General features: G+C 36.2%; 4 protein-coding genes and 1 pseudogene across 6 annotated transcripts in view; 1 reads left to right on the top strand and 4 right to left on the bottom strand.

The window, feature by feature from the left end:
* The window catches only part of LOC131437314 (sodium-dependent transporter bedraggled), a 279,011-nt gene that overhangs the window by 141,029 nt on the left and 115,706 nt on the right, over window positions 1-22,276 (top strand). The gene's annotated exons all lie outside the window — the stretch shown is intronic.
* Window positions 1,159-2,016, bottom strand: LOC131437338 (probable cytochrome P450 9f2; annotated as a pseudogene).
* On the bottom strand, window positions 2,047-2,656 carry LOC131437339 (cytochrome P450 9e2-like). The gene is made up of 2 exons (XM_058606614.1): window positions 2,402-2,656; window positions 2,047-2,344 (listed from the first exon to the last, which is right to left on the bottom strand). The coding sequence occupies exons 1-2, from the start codon at window positions 2,611-2,613 to the stop codon at window positions 2,047-2,049; spliced, it is 510 nt and encodes a 169-aa protein (XP_058462597.1). The 5' UTR covers window positions 2,614-2,656.
* Window positions 4,299-6,524, bottom strand: LOC131437322 (probable cytochrome P450 9f2). 2 transcript variants are annotated; one of them, XM_058606597.1, is made up of 3 exons: window positions 6,167-6,524; window positions 6,029-6,110; window positions 4,299-5,961 (listed from the first exon to the last, which is right to left on the bottom strand). In XM_058606597.1, exons 1-3 carry the CDS (start codon window positions 6,177-6,179, stop codon window positions 4,551-4,553), a joined length of 1,506 nt encoding a protein of 501 aa, XP_058462580.1. In that variant the 5' UTR covers window positions 6,180-6,524; the 3' UTR covers window positions 4,299-4,550. The 2 variants fall into 2 exon arrangements, with proteins under 2 accessions (XP_058462580.1, XP_058462579.1); XM_058606596.1 differs by having other exon boundaries at window positions 6,029-6,524.
* On the bottom strand, window positions 18,580-20,579 carry LOC131437329 (cytochrome P450 9e2-like). Its single transcript, XM_058606603.1, has 2 exons — window positions 20,257-20,579; window positions 18,580-20,197 (listed from the first exon to the last, which is right to left on the bottom strand). Exons 1-2 carry the CDS (start codon window positions 20,466-20,468, stop codon window positions 18,799-18,801), a joined length of 1,611 nt encoding a protein of 536 aa, XP_058462586.1. The 5' UTR covers window positions 20,469-20,579; the 3' UTR covers window positions 18,580-18,798.

The raw sequence follows: 22,276 nt of genomic DNA, 5'->3' as shown, positions 1-22,276 counted from the left end.
AACAAGGTGTATCTACAGCAACTAGCAACGAGCCTAAGACTGCATAACAAGGAAAACGAAAAGATGACGGAAATCAATAACAATACCACCGGTGCGGCAATGGATGACGAGACAAGCCACGAACAAAGTGCCCTCAATCCTCGCAGGAGGGAAATGGATGCTCCTCTCCCCCTAGAAAAAGGGTGACAACGAGATCCAATACAAGTTTTTTTAATCGGCTCAATCGGCTTGTAAAGCTTGTACGCAAGTAGGCCTGAATGAAAAAAGTCGCTGTAAAGTTAAAAAAGACTATTTTACATGTTTTGAATCGTGGTTTCAAGTGAATTGCGACGCTGCTTTTATATGCTTCTACCGAGACGCGAATTTGCTCGTTATTCGTAGTGTGTATAAATCTCAAAACTCGAAATTTTGAAATATTGAATAAAAGGCCATTGTTCGGATCACTTATCGATTTTTATTTTTAAACGGTTTATGTTGAGCTGCCAGGTCGAGCTAGCAGTTTAATATAAACTGCTGCGCACTGATGAGTCAAAGACGAAACGTAAAATCATTTTGAACATTCGATCGTTTTGTGGTGTAAAAAGTTTGTTTCTTCATTAAATTTCCTGTAAAAAACACATGAGCTGATCTATAGAATCTATAAGATGGGTTAAAATGGACTCAGTTTAAGTTTTCCCATATTAAATCCCATACAAACTTAAAACCACGAGAATACAGTTTTAAAAACCGAGCTCAAACCTTGTCTAATTTTTAAAAGGCCTGCATGGAACACGCAAAACAAGCTGAAGAGAGGAAATAACTCATTTTGTTGCCTCGTTTGTAGAGGTTTTAATCTTTAGGTCATTCGCCTCTTCGGTCCAAGAAAACTTTCTGAACCGGGGTTAGGATCTAACCCAGGCAGGCTGCGTGAATCGAATTGACTTACTTATCACGCAATTGCCGTCCCCCACCTAATCAAACCTTTTAATACAACCCTGTCCCACCCTAGAAAACATCTTCTGAACAAATGTTATCAAGCTAAGAAATAGACAAATTACCGACATTTCCAATTATCTACGTTTTGCTTTGTTCGTCAGTCTAAGCATACTTATCTAATACATTGCTTACAAAACCTTATCACTAAAGATTATTTATTATACGGGAAACTCCTCAAACCCTCTATTTAATTGCCACCCACACACCCTTTTCACCTTCAAGAGCAAATAGATTGTTCGATAGCTGTAAAGGTATTTGCGTTTTCTCGGTCGGCTCCAAACGAAAGCTCTTTAGCAGATAATAGAAACCAAGTTTGACCTCCATCAATGCGAATCGAGATCCAATGCAATTTCTCGGACCAACTCCAAACGGTAAATATGCACCGGCAACAATCTGCAATCGATTCGTTTCGTTGAAGCGCTCCGGATCAAATAAATCAGGATTCGGATAGTACTTCGGATCCCAATGAAGAGCAATCGTTGGAATCCAAACTGTGCTGTCTTTTTCAATTACGAAGTGAGTTCCTGCGTTATCATCATACACGTAATCCTTGATACAGAAACGGTCGGATATGATTCCCGGTGACCACTTGCGAAGCGCTTCCGAAACTACCATGTCTAAGTATTCCATTTTTCGAAGATCTTCATAATTTGGAGGTGCCCCATCCAGAGACTGATTCGTTGTGTTAATTTCTTCGTACAACCTTTGCTTAATATCTTGGTTGATTGTTAATTCATAAGCTAAGAAGGTCATACACGTGGAAACAGTATCAAAACCTGCTAGAAAAAACAAAAAGCATTGTGCTACCAATTCGTTGTCAGTTCATATTCGAGAGTGAGACGATTTTCCAACACTAGACTCTTGCACTGTAGCAAATCTAGCATCATTCTTCTCGGTTTCGTCCTCTTGATGCTTTAACGCACCCTTGCGAACGTCCATCAGCATTTGAATCATATCATTGCGTACGATTCCATGTACGTCTCTTTGCTTCATATTATCGATGATCATTCTTTTGAAGTAACTCATCATTTCGGAATCCATGAATGTCTAATTTCTGCATCAAACGAGGCATCATTTCGCACAGCAAGGACTTGAACTTTCAGTGATTGAAAATTTGTCATTTGTCATTTTATTTCCTTTGAAGGCCGGGTTTAGCGTCGAACGCATATCTCTCCACTTTTGACCACGTAATGCAAACAGCGAATTACCGAACAAAGTCTCGCCACCCACCTCACCGTCCGGAGGCGCGTTACTGATCGACGGAGAATGATCCATGAAGAAGTCGAAATCTTTCACGGCAATTTTTTTTATTACGGTCGCATCCCGTAACATAAATACTGGTCTCATGAGCTCATAAAATCCTACTATCCTAAAATATGCGTCAATTAAAAATATAAGTCCGCTTGGTCTTCTAGCGCAAACTTACCTGCACTGCGGATAAGTGTTGTACAGAGTTCCAATGTGAGACTTAAGAGTTTTTGTTCGAAAAATTACCGGTGCACTACTTCCCAGTAGGAAGGTCGGTTTTATGCACGGAATCGGTTTCGAAAGAAAGTACTCGTACTTTTTCGAAACCCAACGATATACAAACAGAACTAGGGAACCGATTGCGATTGCGGCAAACAAACTTACTTCCATCTTGCGATCGTTTCACATTCACCAACGGTTGAGCACTGGAGTGAATCGACATTCTGCTTGATGCTCTCAACCATAGCTCTGATTTAATTTTAGTGGAAGTATAGCGCACGGTCTCACACCAAGATAATACAACTTGATTGTACTGTGAATAGAGCTATTTTATGATTCGTGTGGGTTAGTTAAAAACATAATTGTCAGAAATGAGTTATGTAATTTATTTTTTGAAACACGAATTTCGCAAACATTTTCTATGTAAATTTGTTTTTGCTGTAGAACCACCATAGAGTGTGTGGTACGATCTGTTGAACTTTTATAATTTGTTGTCTATCAAAGAGTAAAACATTCATTCTAAAGTGAATCAACCATGAACATAAACTCATCTTCTAAATCCGTTTAGTAAAGATGCTGGTGTACAATATACTTCTACGTATACATTGAATCATAAAAACATTGCTTTAAAAAAATACTGCGCATCTTTTTATTCATTTGGAAAATGAGCAATACCAGGTTAAATCAGGATCGAGCCGTTCTGCTTTGAATTTTTTTAAAACAATTTCATTTAAAACTTCTGCTTATCATTCACATTTGTGTTTAATTTTATTAGTATTAATTAAAAAGTGAAAAGTTACAGCTGAAATACCTTTTAACTACTTTAAATTCTTGATAAAAATTTTGTATTCATTCATTAGAATATGATTCTACAAATAAAATGCTATAAATTTACTCATAGTGTCCTTTCTCCTAGAAGTAATCGTTTTCGAGATATTTAAACATGAAATGCAAAGAACTCAGATTTTTCATAAATTACGTCGATTCAACAAACTACAGGTATTGGTACGTTTCATTTTTGAAGTTCTGTTCTTGTATGTGCAAACTTGTTGAAACGGAGATAAATTGTATGTCCAAATATAGCGAAAACGGCAACTTTCAGGAGGAAGGTCATCTTGAAAAAAATTATTGCTTATTATGTATAGCATTATATCCTATTGTTTAATTACTACTTTCCATTTTAAGCTGTAAAAATATCAAAGCATTATTTCAGTTGTAACTTCTTTACTTTTAAATTACACTAATCAAATTAACAACAAACGTTTAAGATCAAAATAAAGTTATTTTAAGAAATTGACATAGTTTTGATTTGATATTTTCGATTACTTTTGCAATTCTCGAAAAAGTTCCCCGTGGATACATATTTTAAGACGGTATCACATGATTCGTGCGATTTCTTAAACTATCTGTAACCTAATTTGTGGAGGTTTATACGTAACATAAAACAGTTCTGGTCAACCATTTACTACATACTAACGGATTGGTCTCGTTTTGACAGGGAGCGGTCAGACTACGCGGCAATGTTATCAACATATCGAAAAAGTGTTCCCTATAGCTGTGAGACTTTCTGGGCGTGCCTCGTATAACAGCTCTCACTTTAACTAAAGTTTGTAATATACAATATGGACTATGGTGCTGAGGTGAATAATAGTACTGTCACCCTGTAAAATTATGTAAATATTTGCATTCTACAATGAATTGATTTTACTGTCTCGAATAATCAATATTGGTTCAATCATTTCAACATGCATATTTGCAATTATTACACTAGCAAACATTTTAGTAGAACAAACATCATGATATATTTTGCTGTACTGACTGTTTTTTGAGAAATAAAAAATAGACAACAAAGATACTTATGAGATATAATATACCAACACAGGTTTCACACTTGGTATTTTATTTTTATTTGTAATCAGTATATAATAGAACTAATGTACATTGTCTAATGAAATCAAAGTGTTTATGAAGAAAAAAAATCACACTGTATTGTGATGGCGTTTTAAAAAATTTAGGGCTTGTAATTTTCTTTCTCCATGTTTGTCACAGAGTCAAAATCACATTGTATCTGATTTATCTGAAAATTTTGCCAGTTTCAAATGCGCCAATTATTTACTTCTTGGTTTGAATTCCGTCCACACACCTTTCTCCGCTTGAAACAGAAACATATTTTTCGTCAATTGCAATGGAATCTGCGTTTTCTCAGTCGGTTCTAGACTAAAGTCCTTCAACAGGTAGTACAGAATCAGTTTGACCTCCATTAGTGCTAACCGTGAGCCGATGCAGTTCCTTGGGCCTATTCCAAACGGCAGATAGGTGCCGATATTAATCTTTGTTCGGTTTGTCTCGTTAAATCGTTCCGGATCGAATTTCTCCGGATCTGGATAATACTTTGGATCGTGATGTATACCAAACGTAGGAATCCATACTGTTTGATTTTTCTCGATAACAAAACGAGTTCCAGAGCCGTCATCATACAGATAGTCTTTAGTACTGTATCGTTCGGACATGATGACTGGTGGCCATTTGCGAAGAGCTTCCGAAACGACCATGTCCATGTATTCCATTTTCTGGAGAACTTCGTAAGACAGAGGACATGTATTGAGAGATTCATTAGTTTCAACTATTTCCTTATACAGGTGATTCTGAACTTCCGGATTGGTTGTTAGTTCATAGACTAAAAATGTCATAGCGGTAGAAACAGTATCGAAACCTGCCAGAAAAAAAAGGAAACACTGTGCAATCAGTTCATTTTCAGTCCACACCCGGCCGTGAGCTGTTTTCCCCACATTCGATTCTTGTACTGTTGCGAACCCCGCATCTTTCTGATCCTGCTCATCCTTGAGATGCTTCAATGAACCCTTACGAACTTCCATCAGCATATGAATCATGTCATTGCGTACAATCCCATGTACTTCTCTCTGATGCATATTATCAACGATCATTTTCTTGAAGTAATCCGTTAAATTTTTATTCGAGAAATCGATTCCAAGCTTTTGGGACAACTTCGGCGCACATCTCATCAGGAAAACCTTAAGCAGCACCCAAATCGATTGAAAATTCAACATCTGCTTCCCTTTTACATAGAAATCATTCTCTCGATCCTTCAAAGAGTTCACCTCAATACCGAAGGCAACCGTTGCAATCACATCATTCCCAAATCGGGAGAACGTATCCTTCATCTCATACTCTAGAATTTCTCCTGCTTTTGCTTCCGAGTTGAAAAAATCAGCCAATGATTGGGCACACTTTGCCACTAGCTCGAACATATGTCGCATTTTACTACCGGTGAACGCTGGACTCAGCGTTGATCGCATATCTCTCCACTTTTGACCGCGTAACGCAAACAGCGAGTTACCGAAAAGACTATCTCCGCCGACCTCATCTTCTGCTGCGCCGTTAGTCATCGTTGGCGTATGATCCGAAAAGAAGTCAAAATCTTTCACGGTAATCTTCTTAATCACGTCCGGATCGCGCAACATGAATATCGGTTGCATGAAATCGTAGGTACCCATCACTCTGTAAATGGACGATGCTTTAAAAATCATACACTTTCCTAATATCTCACCACCCATATCAAACTCACTTGGACTCCGGATAGGTATTGTACATAATTTTAACGTGGGATGCCACGTCTCTTCTGCGAAACATAATTGGAGCACTGCCACCTAGCAGAAAAGTTGGTTTGATGCATGGTATCGGCTTGGTTAGAAAATATTCATACTTTTTCGAAACATAACGATACATCAGTAAGATGATAGCCCCGATTGCTGCGGCTGTAAGCAAATCCACTTCCATAACGTCGTGTTTACTTCACTACTATCGGTAAAGCACTGATACTTCTGAATTCTATTTTATCAATTCTAAAACATTATCCGGTAGCTCATTTCGTAGATAGTCCTAGCGTGCCTTAGATGATAAGCGGTGATAAGGTGATAAGCACTTGCTGCACCTTTCGAAGGCTTCGTGAGTTATATATGATCAATTCTCCTACCACAATTAACATTCATTTGTCGCGTAGAGAAATAGAACTATTCTTGTGACTGATCTGCACAAAAGGTACAGTGCAAATGAGCGTGATTCTACTTGCTGCCAACGCCTGTTTTGTGCCTGTCTGTGGAGCGATGTTGAGGCAACTCAATTGTGTACTTATGTAAGAGATAAAATCTTTCCAGTCAATTTTCTTGCACAGTGCGCTAAGATTACGATGTCATTATGAATTGGCACCAGGCCCGTACCCAGGATTTCGTTTCGGGAGGGGCCCACAAATAAGAAATAATGCGTCTAAGTGATGATTCTTGTGCCTTTAGTATATTTTGTTTTATTTTTTATTCAAGAGTGAGTGCAAGTATGTACCATTTTAAGTAAATATGTACTCACATATTTCGGATTGGACAATGAGAGATTTAAGCAAAAATTTCTATATGTCAAAGGGAAGGGATCGATTTTTACATTTCTTCTAGTCCTAGTCCCATAGTTCGGATTCGACTTCTAGTTCCGGGAAAGCTGAGTGATGAGTATTAAAACCTTCAATTTCAATGGTGTGTTCTTATAAACCACGATGTAAGAAGGAACAAATATTTCGAAACTATTCAGTAAGCTCTTCTAGTTTTGCCAAATTTGTTGGTTATTTGTCGAACAGATGGTCAAGCTGATTTTAACAAATTTATATTCAAATGAAGTGCCTTATAATCCCACGTGATCCTATTTAATTTCATCGAATCAACTTCCGTGTCTGGATCAGAGATGCCTGCAGATTTGTTTGTAAATCAGCAGATTTATAAAATTAGCTATAGACATGTTTCAGTTGCAGACTTTTTTGTAGACTTTTGAAAATCACGTTTTTAGAAGACGTTTCTAAAATTTTACCGATTTTTTAAATTGCAGCGATCTTTTTTTTTTGTTCGCTATACCAATTCCGTGCTTCATTCTTTGAAGAAAATATGGAGTTCGCGGACTTTTTTTCGAGTTCAAGTTTTTAATATATTTGAAATTTTACAGGGTGATGAATATAAAATTTAAATTCCTAATTGGGAGTGATGATGTAATGAAAGAACAATTTTCTTAGTAGCATTCAAAAACTCCACAACCGGAACTCACATAAATTTCTCAGAGCCCACACCGATTTTCAATCGCTCCAATAATTCACACTTATACTTATATTACCGAAATCGGTAATGTCCTGTTCTCTGGCGTATAATAATGGAGTAAGTCAACAGTAACCAACCGACACCATCATCATCAGCATAGGCGAACATGCTTCTGAATTGTGCTCGCGTTCATCTTTTTTATCCTGAGTATGCAAGTGCAACATCCAGCGGCAGGACATCTTTTTCATTCGCAGAATCTTGCTAAAACTATGATATGTTTGCTCAGTACTAATCTTCATGGCACTTTCTGATCATCCAGTACCATTTCCTTTAATTTTGACATTGATTGTAATCACTGTGAAACCCGACTCTTATTCTTATCTTCTAATTAGCACATCTTGTTAGTTGATAACCAAAAAACTCATTTTTGTTCCTGATTCCGAAAATAAAAGTTGAAAATTCCAAAATGGAAATTACTTTACTTCGATTTCGGGAGGGGCCCGGGCCCCTTCGGCCCCCCCTCTGGGTACGTGCCTGATTGGCACTATTCAATATAAGTATTTCATCAAATATTCATGGATCGAAATATATCCCGGGCTATACATGATTATTGTTACTTTTGATTTGATGAATTTGGTTCGAATAGAATATATTAAATTATCGGGAGTAAGTATAAATCGGTATCCCATAAGTCGCAACTCTTCTCTACACAGCAAAAAATCAGACATTCCACGCAAATGCACAGTTCAAAAGAACTTAATTTGTAAAATGACAGAATTTTTATAGAAGGATTTAAATATGTGTCAAACATACCGCGCTTTTCGAACAGGTATGTCAAATTTCAACTGTAGAAATGAGTCACTGAAAATATAAGTTCATTCGATCTAAAATCAATTTTCAATACGTCCCAGGAAAAATATTTGCACATTTCTTGGAAAACAAGACAAAAATTTTTAGAGCCCGGCTTACCAATTTGAACTTAGTAAATTAGTTAACCGTCGTAGCTTTTACATCGGTCATTCTCCGGAGGAAGATTTGAACACGTTCAAATATGCAATTCCAGTCAACGATGACAAATCATCAGACTTCTCATTTCCCAATTTGTATGAAACTTTGTATCCGTCTTCAGTGTGTATGTGGTGGATGTATTTTTGTATACACTTTCTTCAACCAATTGTAACTCGAAAAATATGATTCCTAAAAAACTGGTTTTCCAAGAAGAAGTTGATTTCCTGATGGGACTCTCTAAGAGGTATACGAAAAATTTGTTTGCGTTTCTCATATAGAAAGGCTGTACAATCACTGTGGAACACGACAAATAACTATCAAATCAGCCAGTCGAGATCAGCAAACGTCTATGTGTGTATGCGCGTCTGTGGATAGATGAACCGATTTTCACAAACTTATGGCGTTTTTCATTGAGAAACACTGGTGGCGTGGATTATTCTTGTTTTGCACTTTCGAGCAGAAATGGCAATGAAACACCGTCAAAATATTGCATTTCTGCTCGAAAGTGCTAAATCAGAGCAATCCACGGCACCAGTGTTTTTTAATGAAAAACGGCATTAGATTCAAACGCAGGGTGTTGTAGTCCCATACAAAGTTCCGGAATTTTATTCTAATCCAACTTCCGGTTCCGGAATTAAGGAGTGATTGATTCCGGTTTCTAGGAAGGTTTTTTATAAATAACCCAAGAACAGCAATTTCCTTGAAAATAAATTTAAATTTATCTAGATCTTGTTCGCAACTCTCTAATGGTAAAAATTACATACTGTCATTCGAAGTGATGATGAAAAACTGTTTCAATCCACCGAGTGGTGTAATGATGCCTTTCTCATATATAACACTGTGGTATTCTATTCAAAATGTTTCTCTTCGATTTTTGAAAAAATACCAAGGAATTGTTTGTGCATTAACTAGTATAACATAGAGAATGAAACAGTTCTCTGGTTAGGCCATCCATTAGAAAACGAAGTGGGTTCACTATTATACGTACATCCAGCACTGGAACCCGAGTAGGTTCGTACAGCCACCAACACGACGTACAAACTCTACTAGTTTTTATTCAAATTTTAAAGATTTTATACGATTTTGCCATCGTACTCTAGACGACGATTTAAATTTTCGTTGTATCCGAAAATATGCAGTAATTTTTGGTAGCACAATAAGACCTTTCATTTGACCCTAAGATTGGAAATAACGGTTTTGAGGCCAGTTTAGCAAATTTTTTACGGTTTTTGTTTCGCCGGTTCAAGTGACGGTGTACAATATTTTACACATTTTACCCTATAAGTCCTGGCATTAAATTCCTTCCGTGGAATTTGGCCTTTTTGTTTCAACAGACTTCGCAACCGATTCATAGCGTACTGAAATAAGAGTCCTTCCAGGTCGAGATTCGAACATACGACAACTGGCTTGTGAGACCAGTGTCCTATGCATTGAACCGCCAACTCGGGCGAACTTAATTTCAAGTGATGGGTAGTAGGGTTCCATACAAAACTACTAAACCGACTTTCGGTCTGGAAATTACTAGGTGACGATGCAAACGTAAAAAATCTTCTAAATTTACAGTTTTCGTCCCAGGTTGGCATTTCATTGCATACGACGCTGGTCTTACAAGCCAGTTGTCATATGTTAGAGCCCAGACCTAGAAGGATTCATAGAGTCAGTAGGATCGTAGTATCAGCCATGCAATGATTCTGTACGCTAAGAATCAGTTTCGAAGTCTGTTGAAAAAAGTTGTAAATTTTGTTATAAATTGACCGCAAATTAAAAAGGGTGTGCCATTTTATACCCAAACAAACTTTCTTGTTTTGTTCAACATTCAAAGAATTTTCTTTAAAGAATCCCTTAGTAATATATATATATATATATATATATATATATATATATATATATATATATATATATATATATATATATATATATATATATATATATATATATATATATATATATATATATATATATATATATATATATATATATAAAGTAACATGAGGAAGGCATCATTACACTAACAGATCGGCTGAAAAGTTCGTATCGTTTCTATGAGAGGGCGCCACTAGAATTAAATCCATACCATTTTCAGTTAGTACCAACCTTCAAAAGATACGTGTATAAATTTGACAGCTGTCTGATTATTAGTTTGTGAGATATTGCATTTTGAGTAAAGCTACTTTTGTTATTGTGAAAAAAATGGAAAAAAAGGAATTTCGTGTGTTGATGAAACACTACTTTTTGATGAAAAAAAGTGCCGCCGATACCAATAAATGGATTGATGAGTGTTATCCAGACTCTGCACCGGGCGAAGCTACAATTCACACCGCACCGGGCGAAGCTACAATACAGTCAGCTGAGTGGACTGCACGCGATGAACCGAACCCAAAGCGTGGAAAGACTCAACAATCGGCCGGTAAGGTTATGGCGTCTGTATTTTGGGATTCGCATGGTATAATTTTCATCGACTACCTTGAAAAGGGAAAAACCATCAACAGTGACTATTATATAGCGTTATTAGAGCGTTTGAAGGACGAAATTAAAAAAAACGGCCTCATTTGAAGAAGAAAAAAGTTTTGTTTCATCAAGACAATGCACCGTGTTACAAGTCGATGAAAACCATGCTGAAATTGAACGAATTGGGCTTCGAATTGCTCCCTCATCCACCGTATTCTTCAGATTTGGCCCCCTGTTCTCAGACCTCAAGATAATGCTCGCTGGTAAAAAAATTTAGAAGCAATGAAGAGGTAATCGCTGTAGCTGTCAAACCTCCCTAAAGTAACAAACAACGAAAACGAAAACGTTGGGGTTTGGTTTTTATATGTAGAAAGTGTGTGCAAAATTTGAAAAAATTGGTGCAGTAGTTTTTTAATGACGATGGACACGGACATTCAAAACCTGCTTTCGAGAAAAACGCGTTTAAAGTTTTTTGTCTATAAAATCAATGGAAACAATCAATTACTCCAGCCCGTAGAGTCTAACATTTTCAAAAAATCATATTTTTTCTTTTATAATTTATTATAATGAAACATTTCAAGAATGTTTTGTCAAGTTTAAAAGTCAATCGAAGTAGAAATCTTGAGCCTGTGCGTCGAGCTCTTGTTTCTTCGTAGAATGAGATAGCCATAGATAAAGGTCCATAATTTCCAGAGTTTCGTTCAAATAGGCTTGAAAATTTCACAGAATATTTTTACTATAAGAAAATATAAAGAAAATAAAAAATGATTTTTCAAAAGTGTTAGACTCTACCCGCCCCTTAAAGCAATTTTTCTTTGTTACCATCACGTGACGTCATGCGATTGATGTAATGCTAAAAATTAAGAAATAACAGCTACATCAACTTTCACACTTTTTCAAAACTTTTAAGTTCTTGAAAAAAATAGTAATTTAAAAACTCAAGTTATCAAGACGATGGCTTATTTTTTTTTTATTCAAGAATATAATGTTTAAGGCACACTGCTTAAGCTCTAAGATGCCAAGGGCTTTTACTAATTTAAAATTTACGACTAACTTAAAACTAGGGTTGTATCATTAAGTAATGTCATATTTGGGTCGCAGTGGTTGACTAAGACGATGGCTTATAATGAAATTCTAAGAAGGACTTTTGGTGAATTGCACAAAAGTCCTTCTTAGAATTTCATTATAAACCATCATCTTGACAGACATAACTGGCGGACGTGAATACGAATAAAACTAACATGCTTCTTTCACACTTTCGAATATAGATAATCGTTAGTATTAGTAGATTGTGTAAATTGTGTAACTTTGTTTGCGTCACTTTCAGAATTGTAACGGTGCATCTATACTAGAGAATGACGTATTGATGAAAAACATGCTCTACCGTACAATCGAATAACACGAAACAAATAGATTTTTTTGTAGATTTACCTGATAGTAGGGGTAAGCCTCGCATAATCCTTTGGGAATATTTCAATAATTCTTAAAAGAACCGATTTGCGGAATTATCCAATGTTTACAACTGTTGAGTCTTTTTGCCATCATCTAATCTAATTTTTGAATTTAGAAACTGGATTCAAGAACTCAATTCGAAAAGACCGGTACAGAATTTAGTAGTAAAATTCAGGTTCAGAATCCAGATCAAGAAATCAGGTCATTAATTTAGTTCTAGAATTATAAAACTGAACTCATTTTAAGATTCCAGGTTCCAAATTTAGTTCTAGAACCGAATTCTAAACTTGAATTCCGAACTGTAATAAAGAAACAGAATTCAGTTCCAAAATCTATCTCCTAAATCCATGTTCCGTATTTGATTCTAGCTTCTCAAACTGAATTTTGAAAATTCAATTCTGAAACTGGATTCAGGAATTATTTTCTGGTTAAGAAGTTAATTTTAAAATTAAGATTCGAAGTTAAGATCTTTAGTTTCAGAATCCTAATCGAAAATTCTTATCCTAAATTTTGTTCTTGAATTCTGAGGATGAAACCCTAAATCAGAATACTGGATTAAAATCCCGAACATAAATTAAAAAACTAAAATCAGTTCCAGAATCTAGACAAGAAACCAATTCCAGAACTAGGACTCCATAGTCATAGCTTTTAACTCGGAATCTGTTAATATGGAACTAAATTCTGAAACTTCAGAATTCAGGTGGACCACAATTCAGGTTCTATATGGTTCTAAATTCAGATGTAGGATTCTGTTATAGAATTTAATTCTAAATCAGAAATACCAGGTCTGTAAATATGAAGATTTCTTCTAAAGTGCTGCAGACTTTTTAAAATCTTTTCGCATACTTTCATCAATATTTACATTCTTTTGTTTTCGTTTTTTTTTTTTGCTCGCCGAGTCAGTTTTCTGTGTCATACTTTAGAGAGAAATGAAAGCTCGCAAACATATTTTCGGATTCACAGATTTTTGCAACCCTGCCGGAAGATATTAGAAGTTTTTACCTGAGATCTTTGTTCAAAATTCAGTTCTGCACCCCAAAAAACACAGTACGGATACGAGCGATACGGATGGATAATGTCAGAAACAACTATTAAAATGGACACGTTTATTATGGTAAGGCGGATTTTCAATGTCAATTGTACAAAATAATGCAAACAATTTATCGGGTCGATTCGTAGTCTTAGGACCTGAGGACAGTGGGTCTCGTATAGATTTTGAATCGACCACGTGAGAAATTCTCTTTGCGTCTCCGTGTTTAGGAACCTTGTTGAGTCAATTTTATTTTTCTCCTCTCCACTCACTTTACCGAACGCTACCACGAAAAAGCGGATAAAATGGCTAAACTCAATTATCTAGACTTCATCACGGTAGATTTATGAAATAAAACCTAAAAGTCGAGATATTCGATGAACAAGTAGAGGTAAACCACTCCATACCAATTTCCAGCAGTTCCGAAAAAATATAACTCGAGTGGTAAATTCAATGAATCATTCTGAAAATTCCACAGAATATTCTCAACCAAATTTCAAAGACACTTTCAGAAGCATTTTTTCTATATTTATCACCGTTACAACCAAAACTTAATTTGAAGTGGGAAAGTAGTCCAAATTTTACGTCTTAAACATACTGTCCTCCATCCTGAAATGAATAGTGGTACAGTTTTCTTTTATGCTCTCCAGGGTTCTATTATCAACCCCAAAAATAGGCTCGAAGAGGTGAATGACCTTAAGGTTAAAACTTGTATAATCTAAACCAAAAAATGTCTTAATTTAATGTATTGTGATATTGCAGATTGAAACAAATTTTAAGAAATTTTGTGTCTTCAAGTGAAACTGGATGAACTTCAACACTTTCAACCTATAACTCAAAAGTTTACTCATAAAAGAATGAAGTGGTTAAGAGGCGGACACTTTTGAAAAATCATTTATTTTTTTCTTTGTATTTTCTTATAGTAACACATTTCAAGAAAATTCTCAAGCTTGTCGGAACAAAACTCAGCAAACTATGGGCCTTTATCTTTGCTTATATCATACTGCGATGAAATAATAGCTTGGCACACAGGTCTATGATTTCTGCTTCGATTGACTTAAACTACAAACGATACAATTCATAACTACTTAACTTCTCAAATGACGCAATATTTCATTCGTACAGAAATTTACTTGTTCCGAGTGTAATTTGAACTCGGCCAGCAAGTGAGACTGTATGAATTTATATGCACAATTTACCAGCCAAGCAGATATGTGCTTCTGTGGATCAGTCGACTAACTGGTGTGCTTTGTGATCTAATGTTTTTCGGTTCAGGTCGCGTTGTTGCTGTCGATCTTTTGATTTTTATTCCATTCGTTTTAAAGCCATGTTATTATCAAATCACACAATTTTTCATCTTCTTGAAGATAAATTTGTGTAAAACATGCGTCTGCATCTACTGATACTAACAAAAACTATCAATTGAAGACAGTCGGTGTTGAACAGTCGTTCGCACCGCACGCGTATAGCTCTTGGCTCCTGGAAATTTTTCTGGCTACCTAGAGTTTCATTGATTCTAGGCTTCAGTCTTTTTCAGAATCACAAACAGTCTTTTTAATGACTAACAATTAGTCAACCTTTCTCAAGGCTATACAAAGAGTGATACTCTAATATAATCAGTCTTTTTCAAGACTAAGAAATTAATGATCCTTTTTAAGGCTATATTCTTCGAACTAATCAGTCTTTCTTAAGACTACCACAAAATCAGTCTTTATCAAGACTTTTCCAAACTAGGAGTCTAATCGAAGACTAATTTAGCCTAGTTGATTTAATTTCAAATTTCTTTCTTTTCAAAAATGCCTGCGTCCAACCGGAAAGGCAACAAGCCTAAGGCTAAAAATAATTCAATATGGAATAAATCACAATCCGTTATTCAACATTTTTCAAATAACATTCACGATCTTATAGAATCTGAATATAAAAATAAAAGACAACGGACGGACTTCCCTTCCGTTGATTCTATGCCAACAATATTTACGAGATTCTTCCTGAATCCTATTGTAGCAACATAGAAGAAAATTTTTCAAAAATTCCCAAAATAAACGCTTGTCGTTCTGGGAAGAAACAACAATCTATGCACCAGTGACGGTGATGATTTCCGACTTCAAAGCATTCCGTACTGAGCTTTCTACGTTTCTCCCGGGAGTAAAAGTCTCATTTCAAATCAAACGAAGAGGAGAATGTCGAGTCTTGGTTGATGGATTGGAAGATTACGAACGTCTTATTCGATATTTGTCCGAGAAACTTCATAAATTTTATTAATATGATATAAAATCAGACAGACCCTTCAAGGCTGTCTTGAAAGGCTTATCAAATGATCAAAGTATTGATGAAATTAAAAATGAACTAAAAGAAGTGCTTGGTTTTGCCCCTTCCCAAGTAATACTTATGAAAAAAAGAGCGAATGGTACTTCTAAACCACGCTCTGGAATTTCCCATGAACTTTACCTAATACAATTCAATCGAAGTGATGTAAACAATTTGAAAACTTTAGAAAAAGTACGTTTCATTTCCCACATTACAATTCATAGGGAACATTATAAACGGTTTAATGGTATTGCAAACTTAACGCAATGTCGTCGTTGCCAAGGCTTCGGCCATGGAACCAAAAATTGTCATATGGATATACGGTGTTTGAATTGTGGTAAATCGCATTCGAAAGACGTCCAATGAATGAAACCACTGATAAATTTTCATGTTCAAATTGCGATGGAAATCATAAATCCAATTATTTGAAATGTCCTGTCAGGGAAAAAATTTTAAACGCTCGTTCGCTTAGACAACAAGTCAAATCAACGACCTTAAATTTACAGAACATACCTGAAAATCAAAAAACCGTTACAAATGCCACGCCTAATTATTCTAAGGCACTTATTTCTTCGAATTTAAAACAAAACACAGGTACGCCTTCCAATTCGTCTTCTAACGAAAACAATTTATTGGCAGGTAGATCGACCCCGTCACCATCTTCTTCTAATGACAGTTACGCTTTGGTAACAGGTAGACAAATACCTCTTAATTCTTCTAATGTAAATTATCAAAACACAGGAACACCTACCAGTTCATCTTCTAACGAACACAATTTATTAATAGGTATTTCGGCCAAATCGTCTTCTTCTAATGGCAGTTACACAAGTGTAACAGGTAGACATCTACCTACCAATATTCCTTCAATGCCATTCGCTTCTTTAAACGAAGTCGATTTAGGCGATATAACTGAAAATAAAATGATCTACCTACAAGATCAACTTTTTCAAATGATCATCCGAACAAATTCGACTTCATCACTTTTTGAAGCATTTCAAATCGGATGGCAATTTGCAAATAATATTATAATGTATTAAAAATTTAACAGTGATGTTAAATAATTATTTGAATATTTTAAATTGGAATACTCGATCTTTAAAATCGAGTGAAGATGAATTTTATAATTTACTCAAACTTCACAAAATTCATATTGCCATTGTGACAGAAACTTTTCATAAACCAAATGTCAAATTGAAAAGCAATCAACATTATGTAGTTCATCGATTTGACAGGTTTTCTGGAATGGGTGGTGGAGTTGCCATTTTTGTCCAACGGCAAATAAAACATCAAGTTTTACCTTCTTTCAATACTAAAGTTATTGAAAGCTTGGGAATGGAAGTTGAAACCATTCATAGAATTTATTTCATCGCTGGAGCATATTTGCCATTCTAATGCACCGACGAACAATTAAATTTCTTTAAAGGCGATTTGCAAAAGCTCACAAGATATCGACCGAAATTTTTCGTAATAGGGGACTTAAATGCTAAGCATGTCCAGTGGAATTGTAGGCAAAATAACCGTAATGGAAAAATAGTTCATAATCAACTTTCAGCTGGTTACTTCACAGTTGTTTATCCCAGTAATCCGACTTGCTTATCTTCCGCGAAAAATCCCTCTACGATTGATCTGGTTCTAACAGATGAAGGTCACATTTGTAGTGAACCGATTACACATGCTGAATTTGACTGCCGACATCGACACAGCAATAGATAATTTGAATCATTACCAAATTATCGAAGCTAGAAATCTTTCAGTTTTCAAAGCTCAAACTAAATTAAAGTCTCCTATCATCGATGACAATCTTCAACTGCTCATTCGGTTGAAGAATGTTCGTCGACGACAATATCAACGTTCTCGTGATCCTGCTATGAAAAACATAGTTAAGGATTTACAAAACGAAATTAAACATAGATTTACTCTTTTGTGAAATGAAAATTTCGCTAAAGAAGTTGAACAAATTAAACCATATTCTAAACCTTTCTGGAAACTTTCTAAGGTTCTTAAGAAACCTCAGAAACCAATTCCTGCTCTCAAGGAAGGAAATCAAATACTTCTTACGAATGGCGAAAAAGCTCAAAAACTTGCTCAGCAGTTCGAGAGTGTCCACAATTTCATTCGGACGTGAAATTTAACTGAGATATGATCATATTTCAACTCAAGTATTATTACCAAATGACATTATTGAGACGGAATTTGATGAAATGAAAGAGAGAGAGAGAGAGAGAGAGATTGCTCAGCTCGATGAACGATGAAGCCAATTTTTACTAGTTGGTTTTCAAGTGATTGCATAACCTTTCTATAGACAAAAACTATGATTTTTTGAAAATGTTAGACCCTACGGGCAGAGTAATAAATTGTTTACTTCAATTTTATAGACAAAAAACTTCAAACGCGTTTTTCTCGAAAGCATTTTTTGAACGTCCATCGCCATTCAACTACCGTCCCAATTTTTTTTAAATTTTGCACACACTTTCTATATGTAAAATACCAGTACCCCAATGTTTTCCTTTTCATTATTTGTTACTTCGAGGAGGTTCAACTATTACAAAAAAGCGGTTATTTTCGTGAAAAATCGTAGTTTTCACTTTGAACAACTACCAAAAATTAAAAAAAAATCAAACAGAAACGTGGGTGTCTGGAAAAGGATCTACTATATCTATGCTGCTTTGATTTGTTGACTTCTGATTAGTCTGCACTGAGATACAGTGGACACCGTAAATCATGATTATTAAGAAGCGTTCTCAAAAATACCTCTTCACCGACTTATTTCTTAATATTTTTCCACTAAAAAATTACAAAATGTTGTTCGAATGATGGTTTGTATTATGCAAAACGTTTGAGTTTATTTTGTTGAACGATAGTTCTGAAAACCAAAAATCACAAAAATGTTGTTTTCTTTCATCATTTAGATTCTACCCCACCACCCCCTTCCCTTAAATCAATTTGTAGGGACATCTAATGTAGTTCTAATCTATGATTTGGAGTAGTGGTCAAGCATAAAAACAAACTTCAATACTAAATTTATTTCTCTCTGGGTCTAATATCTATCCATACGCCTTTTTCTGCAACGAGACCAAACAAACTTTTGGACAGCTGTAATGGTATCTGAGTTTTCGCAGTGGGCTCCAGACAGAAATCTTGCAGCAAATAATAAAGCACTAACTTGACCTCCATTAGTGCTAGCCGTGAACCAATACAATTTCTAGGGCCCACTCCAAACGGTAAATAAATACCTGCGTTAATCTTCGATCGATTATCTGCGTTGAAGCGTTCCGGATCAAACTTTTCTGGATTCGGGTAGTACTTCGGATCATTGTGGATGGCAATCGTAGGAATCCACACTGTTCTACCTTTCTCAATGACGAAACGAGTTCCAGCCCCGTCATCGTAGACATAATCTTTGATGCAAAGCCGATCAGTCACAACACCCGGTGGCCACTTTCGAAAGGCTTCCGACACGACCATATCCATGTATTCCATTTTTTGAAGTACTTCGTAGCTCAATGAGGCGCCGTTCAGGGATTTATTGGTTTTCACAATTTCCTCAAAGAGCCGATTTTGAACATCCGGATTGATTGTAAGTTCGTAGGTCAAAAATGTCATTGCTGTTGAAATGGTATCAAAGCCGGCTAGGAAGAAGAGAAAACACTGTGATATCAACTCGTTTTCGGTCCATATTTGAGAATGTGTTGTTTTCCCAACGCTAGATTCTTCAACAGTAGCAAATCCCGCATCTTTCTGTTCATCTTCGTCTTCTAGATGCTTCAAAGCACCCTTTCGAACTTCCATAAGCATGTGAATCATGTCCTTTCGCACGATACCATGTATTTCTCTCTGTTTCATATTATCAGCAACCATGCCTTTAAAATAGTTCGTGAGATCGGTGTCTAAAAACTCAACTCCCAACTTTCCCATCATTCCAGGCATCAATTCTAGTAACATAATCTTAACGAAAAACTTAAAAGATTGAAAATCAAGTAACTGTTTGCCCTTTAAATAGAAATCATTGTCACGATTCTTCAACGAGTCAACCTTGATCCCAAAAGCAATTGTGGCTATAACATCGTTCCCAAATCGCGAAAAAATGTCCTTCATTTCGTATTCTAAAGCGTTTCCTGCTTTTGCTTCCGAAGTGAGAAAATCAACCATAGAACGGCCACAGTCTGCCACCAAATCAAACATGTACCGCATCTTACTTCCGGTGAACGCTGGGCTTAACGTCGATCGCATATTCCTCCATTTCTGACCACGCAACGCAAATAACGAATTCCCGAACAGGTCCCCCTCCTTGTCTGACGTCGCGTTGAACGCCGGAGGATGATCCGTAAAGAAGTCAAAATCTTTAACCGCAATCTTCTTAATTGAGCTCGCATCGCGTAGCATATATACAGGTTTAGTCAATTCATATAACCCTATGATCCTGAAAAACAGATCAATGAGAAGAGTAATTGTTGTATCACTATTCTACTGCGAACTCACTTGCTCTCTGGATAGGCGTTGTACAGCACATCAATGTGAGACTTGAGAGTAGCAGTGCGCAACATCAACGGACCGCTACTCCCAAGTATGAAGGTAGGCATAACGCACGGAATCGGTTTCGTGAGGAAGTATTCGTACTTTTTCGAAATATAGCGATAAACTAGCAAAGTTATGGAACCAATGAAGACAGCCGTAAATAAACTCACTTCCATCGTACCTTATCTTCGCTTCAATATTTTCAACACTAAGAAGCTAAACCTCCGCAGCAAACTCTCAAGCTCGCTTTGTGGCTTTGTAATTTTGAAATGAATTTATCAGCTTATTCAATATGACACACATCAAGATAATATTTGAACATTGTTTGTGTATAAGTCCTTCTGTAAACGTTATGGTTAATAGTTTTATTCTTTTAGGGGAGACCAGGGCATTTTGGAAATTGAAAAAAGCAGGCATTTTGGAAATTGAAAAAAGTAGATTTTTACCCAAGTTATCTATACTGTAGTATTGCTACATCAGCTACAGTTCCTTACATGTGAAATGGAAAAACATGCATCAATTTTTGTACCAAGTCACCATAAAGTGGTCAACCCAGTATTTAGTATCCACCGGGCTAAACCGAACTATAAAGTTTCACACACAAATGAAGAACGTAAACAGAAGAGCATCAAATCTTAAGATAACTTAATGAGCCCAAAAGAAATTAAATCGTGTTTGAATGGATAGTCTGTTGGTGTCAACCTTTTGAGAGACATAATCCTGCTCAGTGGGAATATATGTATTGTCTCGAAACTTCACGCCCTGCAGTACCAAATAATTGATGTTGAAACTTATTTTATGGTTTTTATTGAAGATTTGATGGTTTCGCTACATATACACAACGTTTTGATCAAACTTAGAGTAAATGTAACTGAGAAGAAGCAGAATTAAAATATAGATATCAAATTTTAGGTATGTTTCAAAAATCCGTTAGTCCGTTTGAGCCCCACTTTATTGTCGGGTTTAGCCCCGCACAGACAATTCTTTTTCGAGACGCAATAATAAAGACTGTCCCAGAAAGAATGGACGCACTTTGATTTCGCTGTAATATATTATATTCACAAGTGTCAGATATTCAAATTTTATTCGATATACTGATAATATTAGACTACAACAACAGAATATTGTTCTCAACATTTGCTACATAGCCATTGTAGACTAGCTGGCGCACCTTCTTGCGAACGTTCCTCATTAAATTCCGTACAGACTACTTGGCGACAAGTTTTGACACTTTTTTCCAATCTTGTTCGAACTTTTGAATGGTTTCGGCTGCCGAGACATGTTTCCTATGATGTGCCTTCGTTAATGCCCAAAATTCCTCAATTGGTCGAAGTTGTAGGCAATTTGGTGGATTCATGTCTTTTGGGACGAAAGTGACATTTTTGGTAGTATATCATTTTACCGTTGATTTCGAGTAGTGGCAAGAAGCAAGATCTGTCTGAAGACAACAGGATCCTTGTGGCTTCGAATAATGGGTAGAAGTTTTTGTAAACATTCCTTGATGTATATTTCGCTGTTCATCTTACCGTAGCTACAAATTGCTTGCCAGACCATAGCTATCTTACCAAATTTTTCGACTTCAATCAATGTCTCGGACTGGTTTAACACTTGCCCTTCTCGCACCGTATAATATTGTGGTCCCGGCAGGGATTTGTAATCGAGTTTCACGTAGGTTTCGTCGTCCATGATTATGCAGTTCAAATTTCCAGCAAGAATCGTATTGTACAGCTTTCGAACCCTCGGCCTGATCAATGCTTCTGGTTTCGGACTACGTTTTGGTTGTTTCTGCTTCTTATAGGTTCGAAGATACAAACGTTCTTTAACACGAAGAACATTTGACTTCGAAGTGCCCACTTTTTTGGTCACATCCCGAACTGAAACCTCCTCCTTTTGCTCTAACGCCTTCAGCATACGTTTATCCAACTGAGGATTAGCAGGACCTTTTTTTCGACCCGTTTTCGGTTTATCCTCACCGAACTTCCTA

Source organism: Malaya genurostris, chromosome 3, assembly GCF_030247185.1.
Source record: "Malaya genurostris strain Urasoe2022 chromosome 3, Malgen_1.1, whole genome shotgun sequence".
Classification (NCBI taxonomy): domain Eukaryota; kingdom Metazoa; phylum Arthropoda; class Insecta; order Diptera; family Culicidae; genus Malaya; species Malaya genurostris.
The sequence above is the reverse complement of the archived record's forward strand: the minus strand, read 5'-3'. Positions and strand labels throughout refer to the sequence as shown.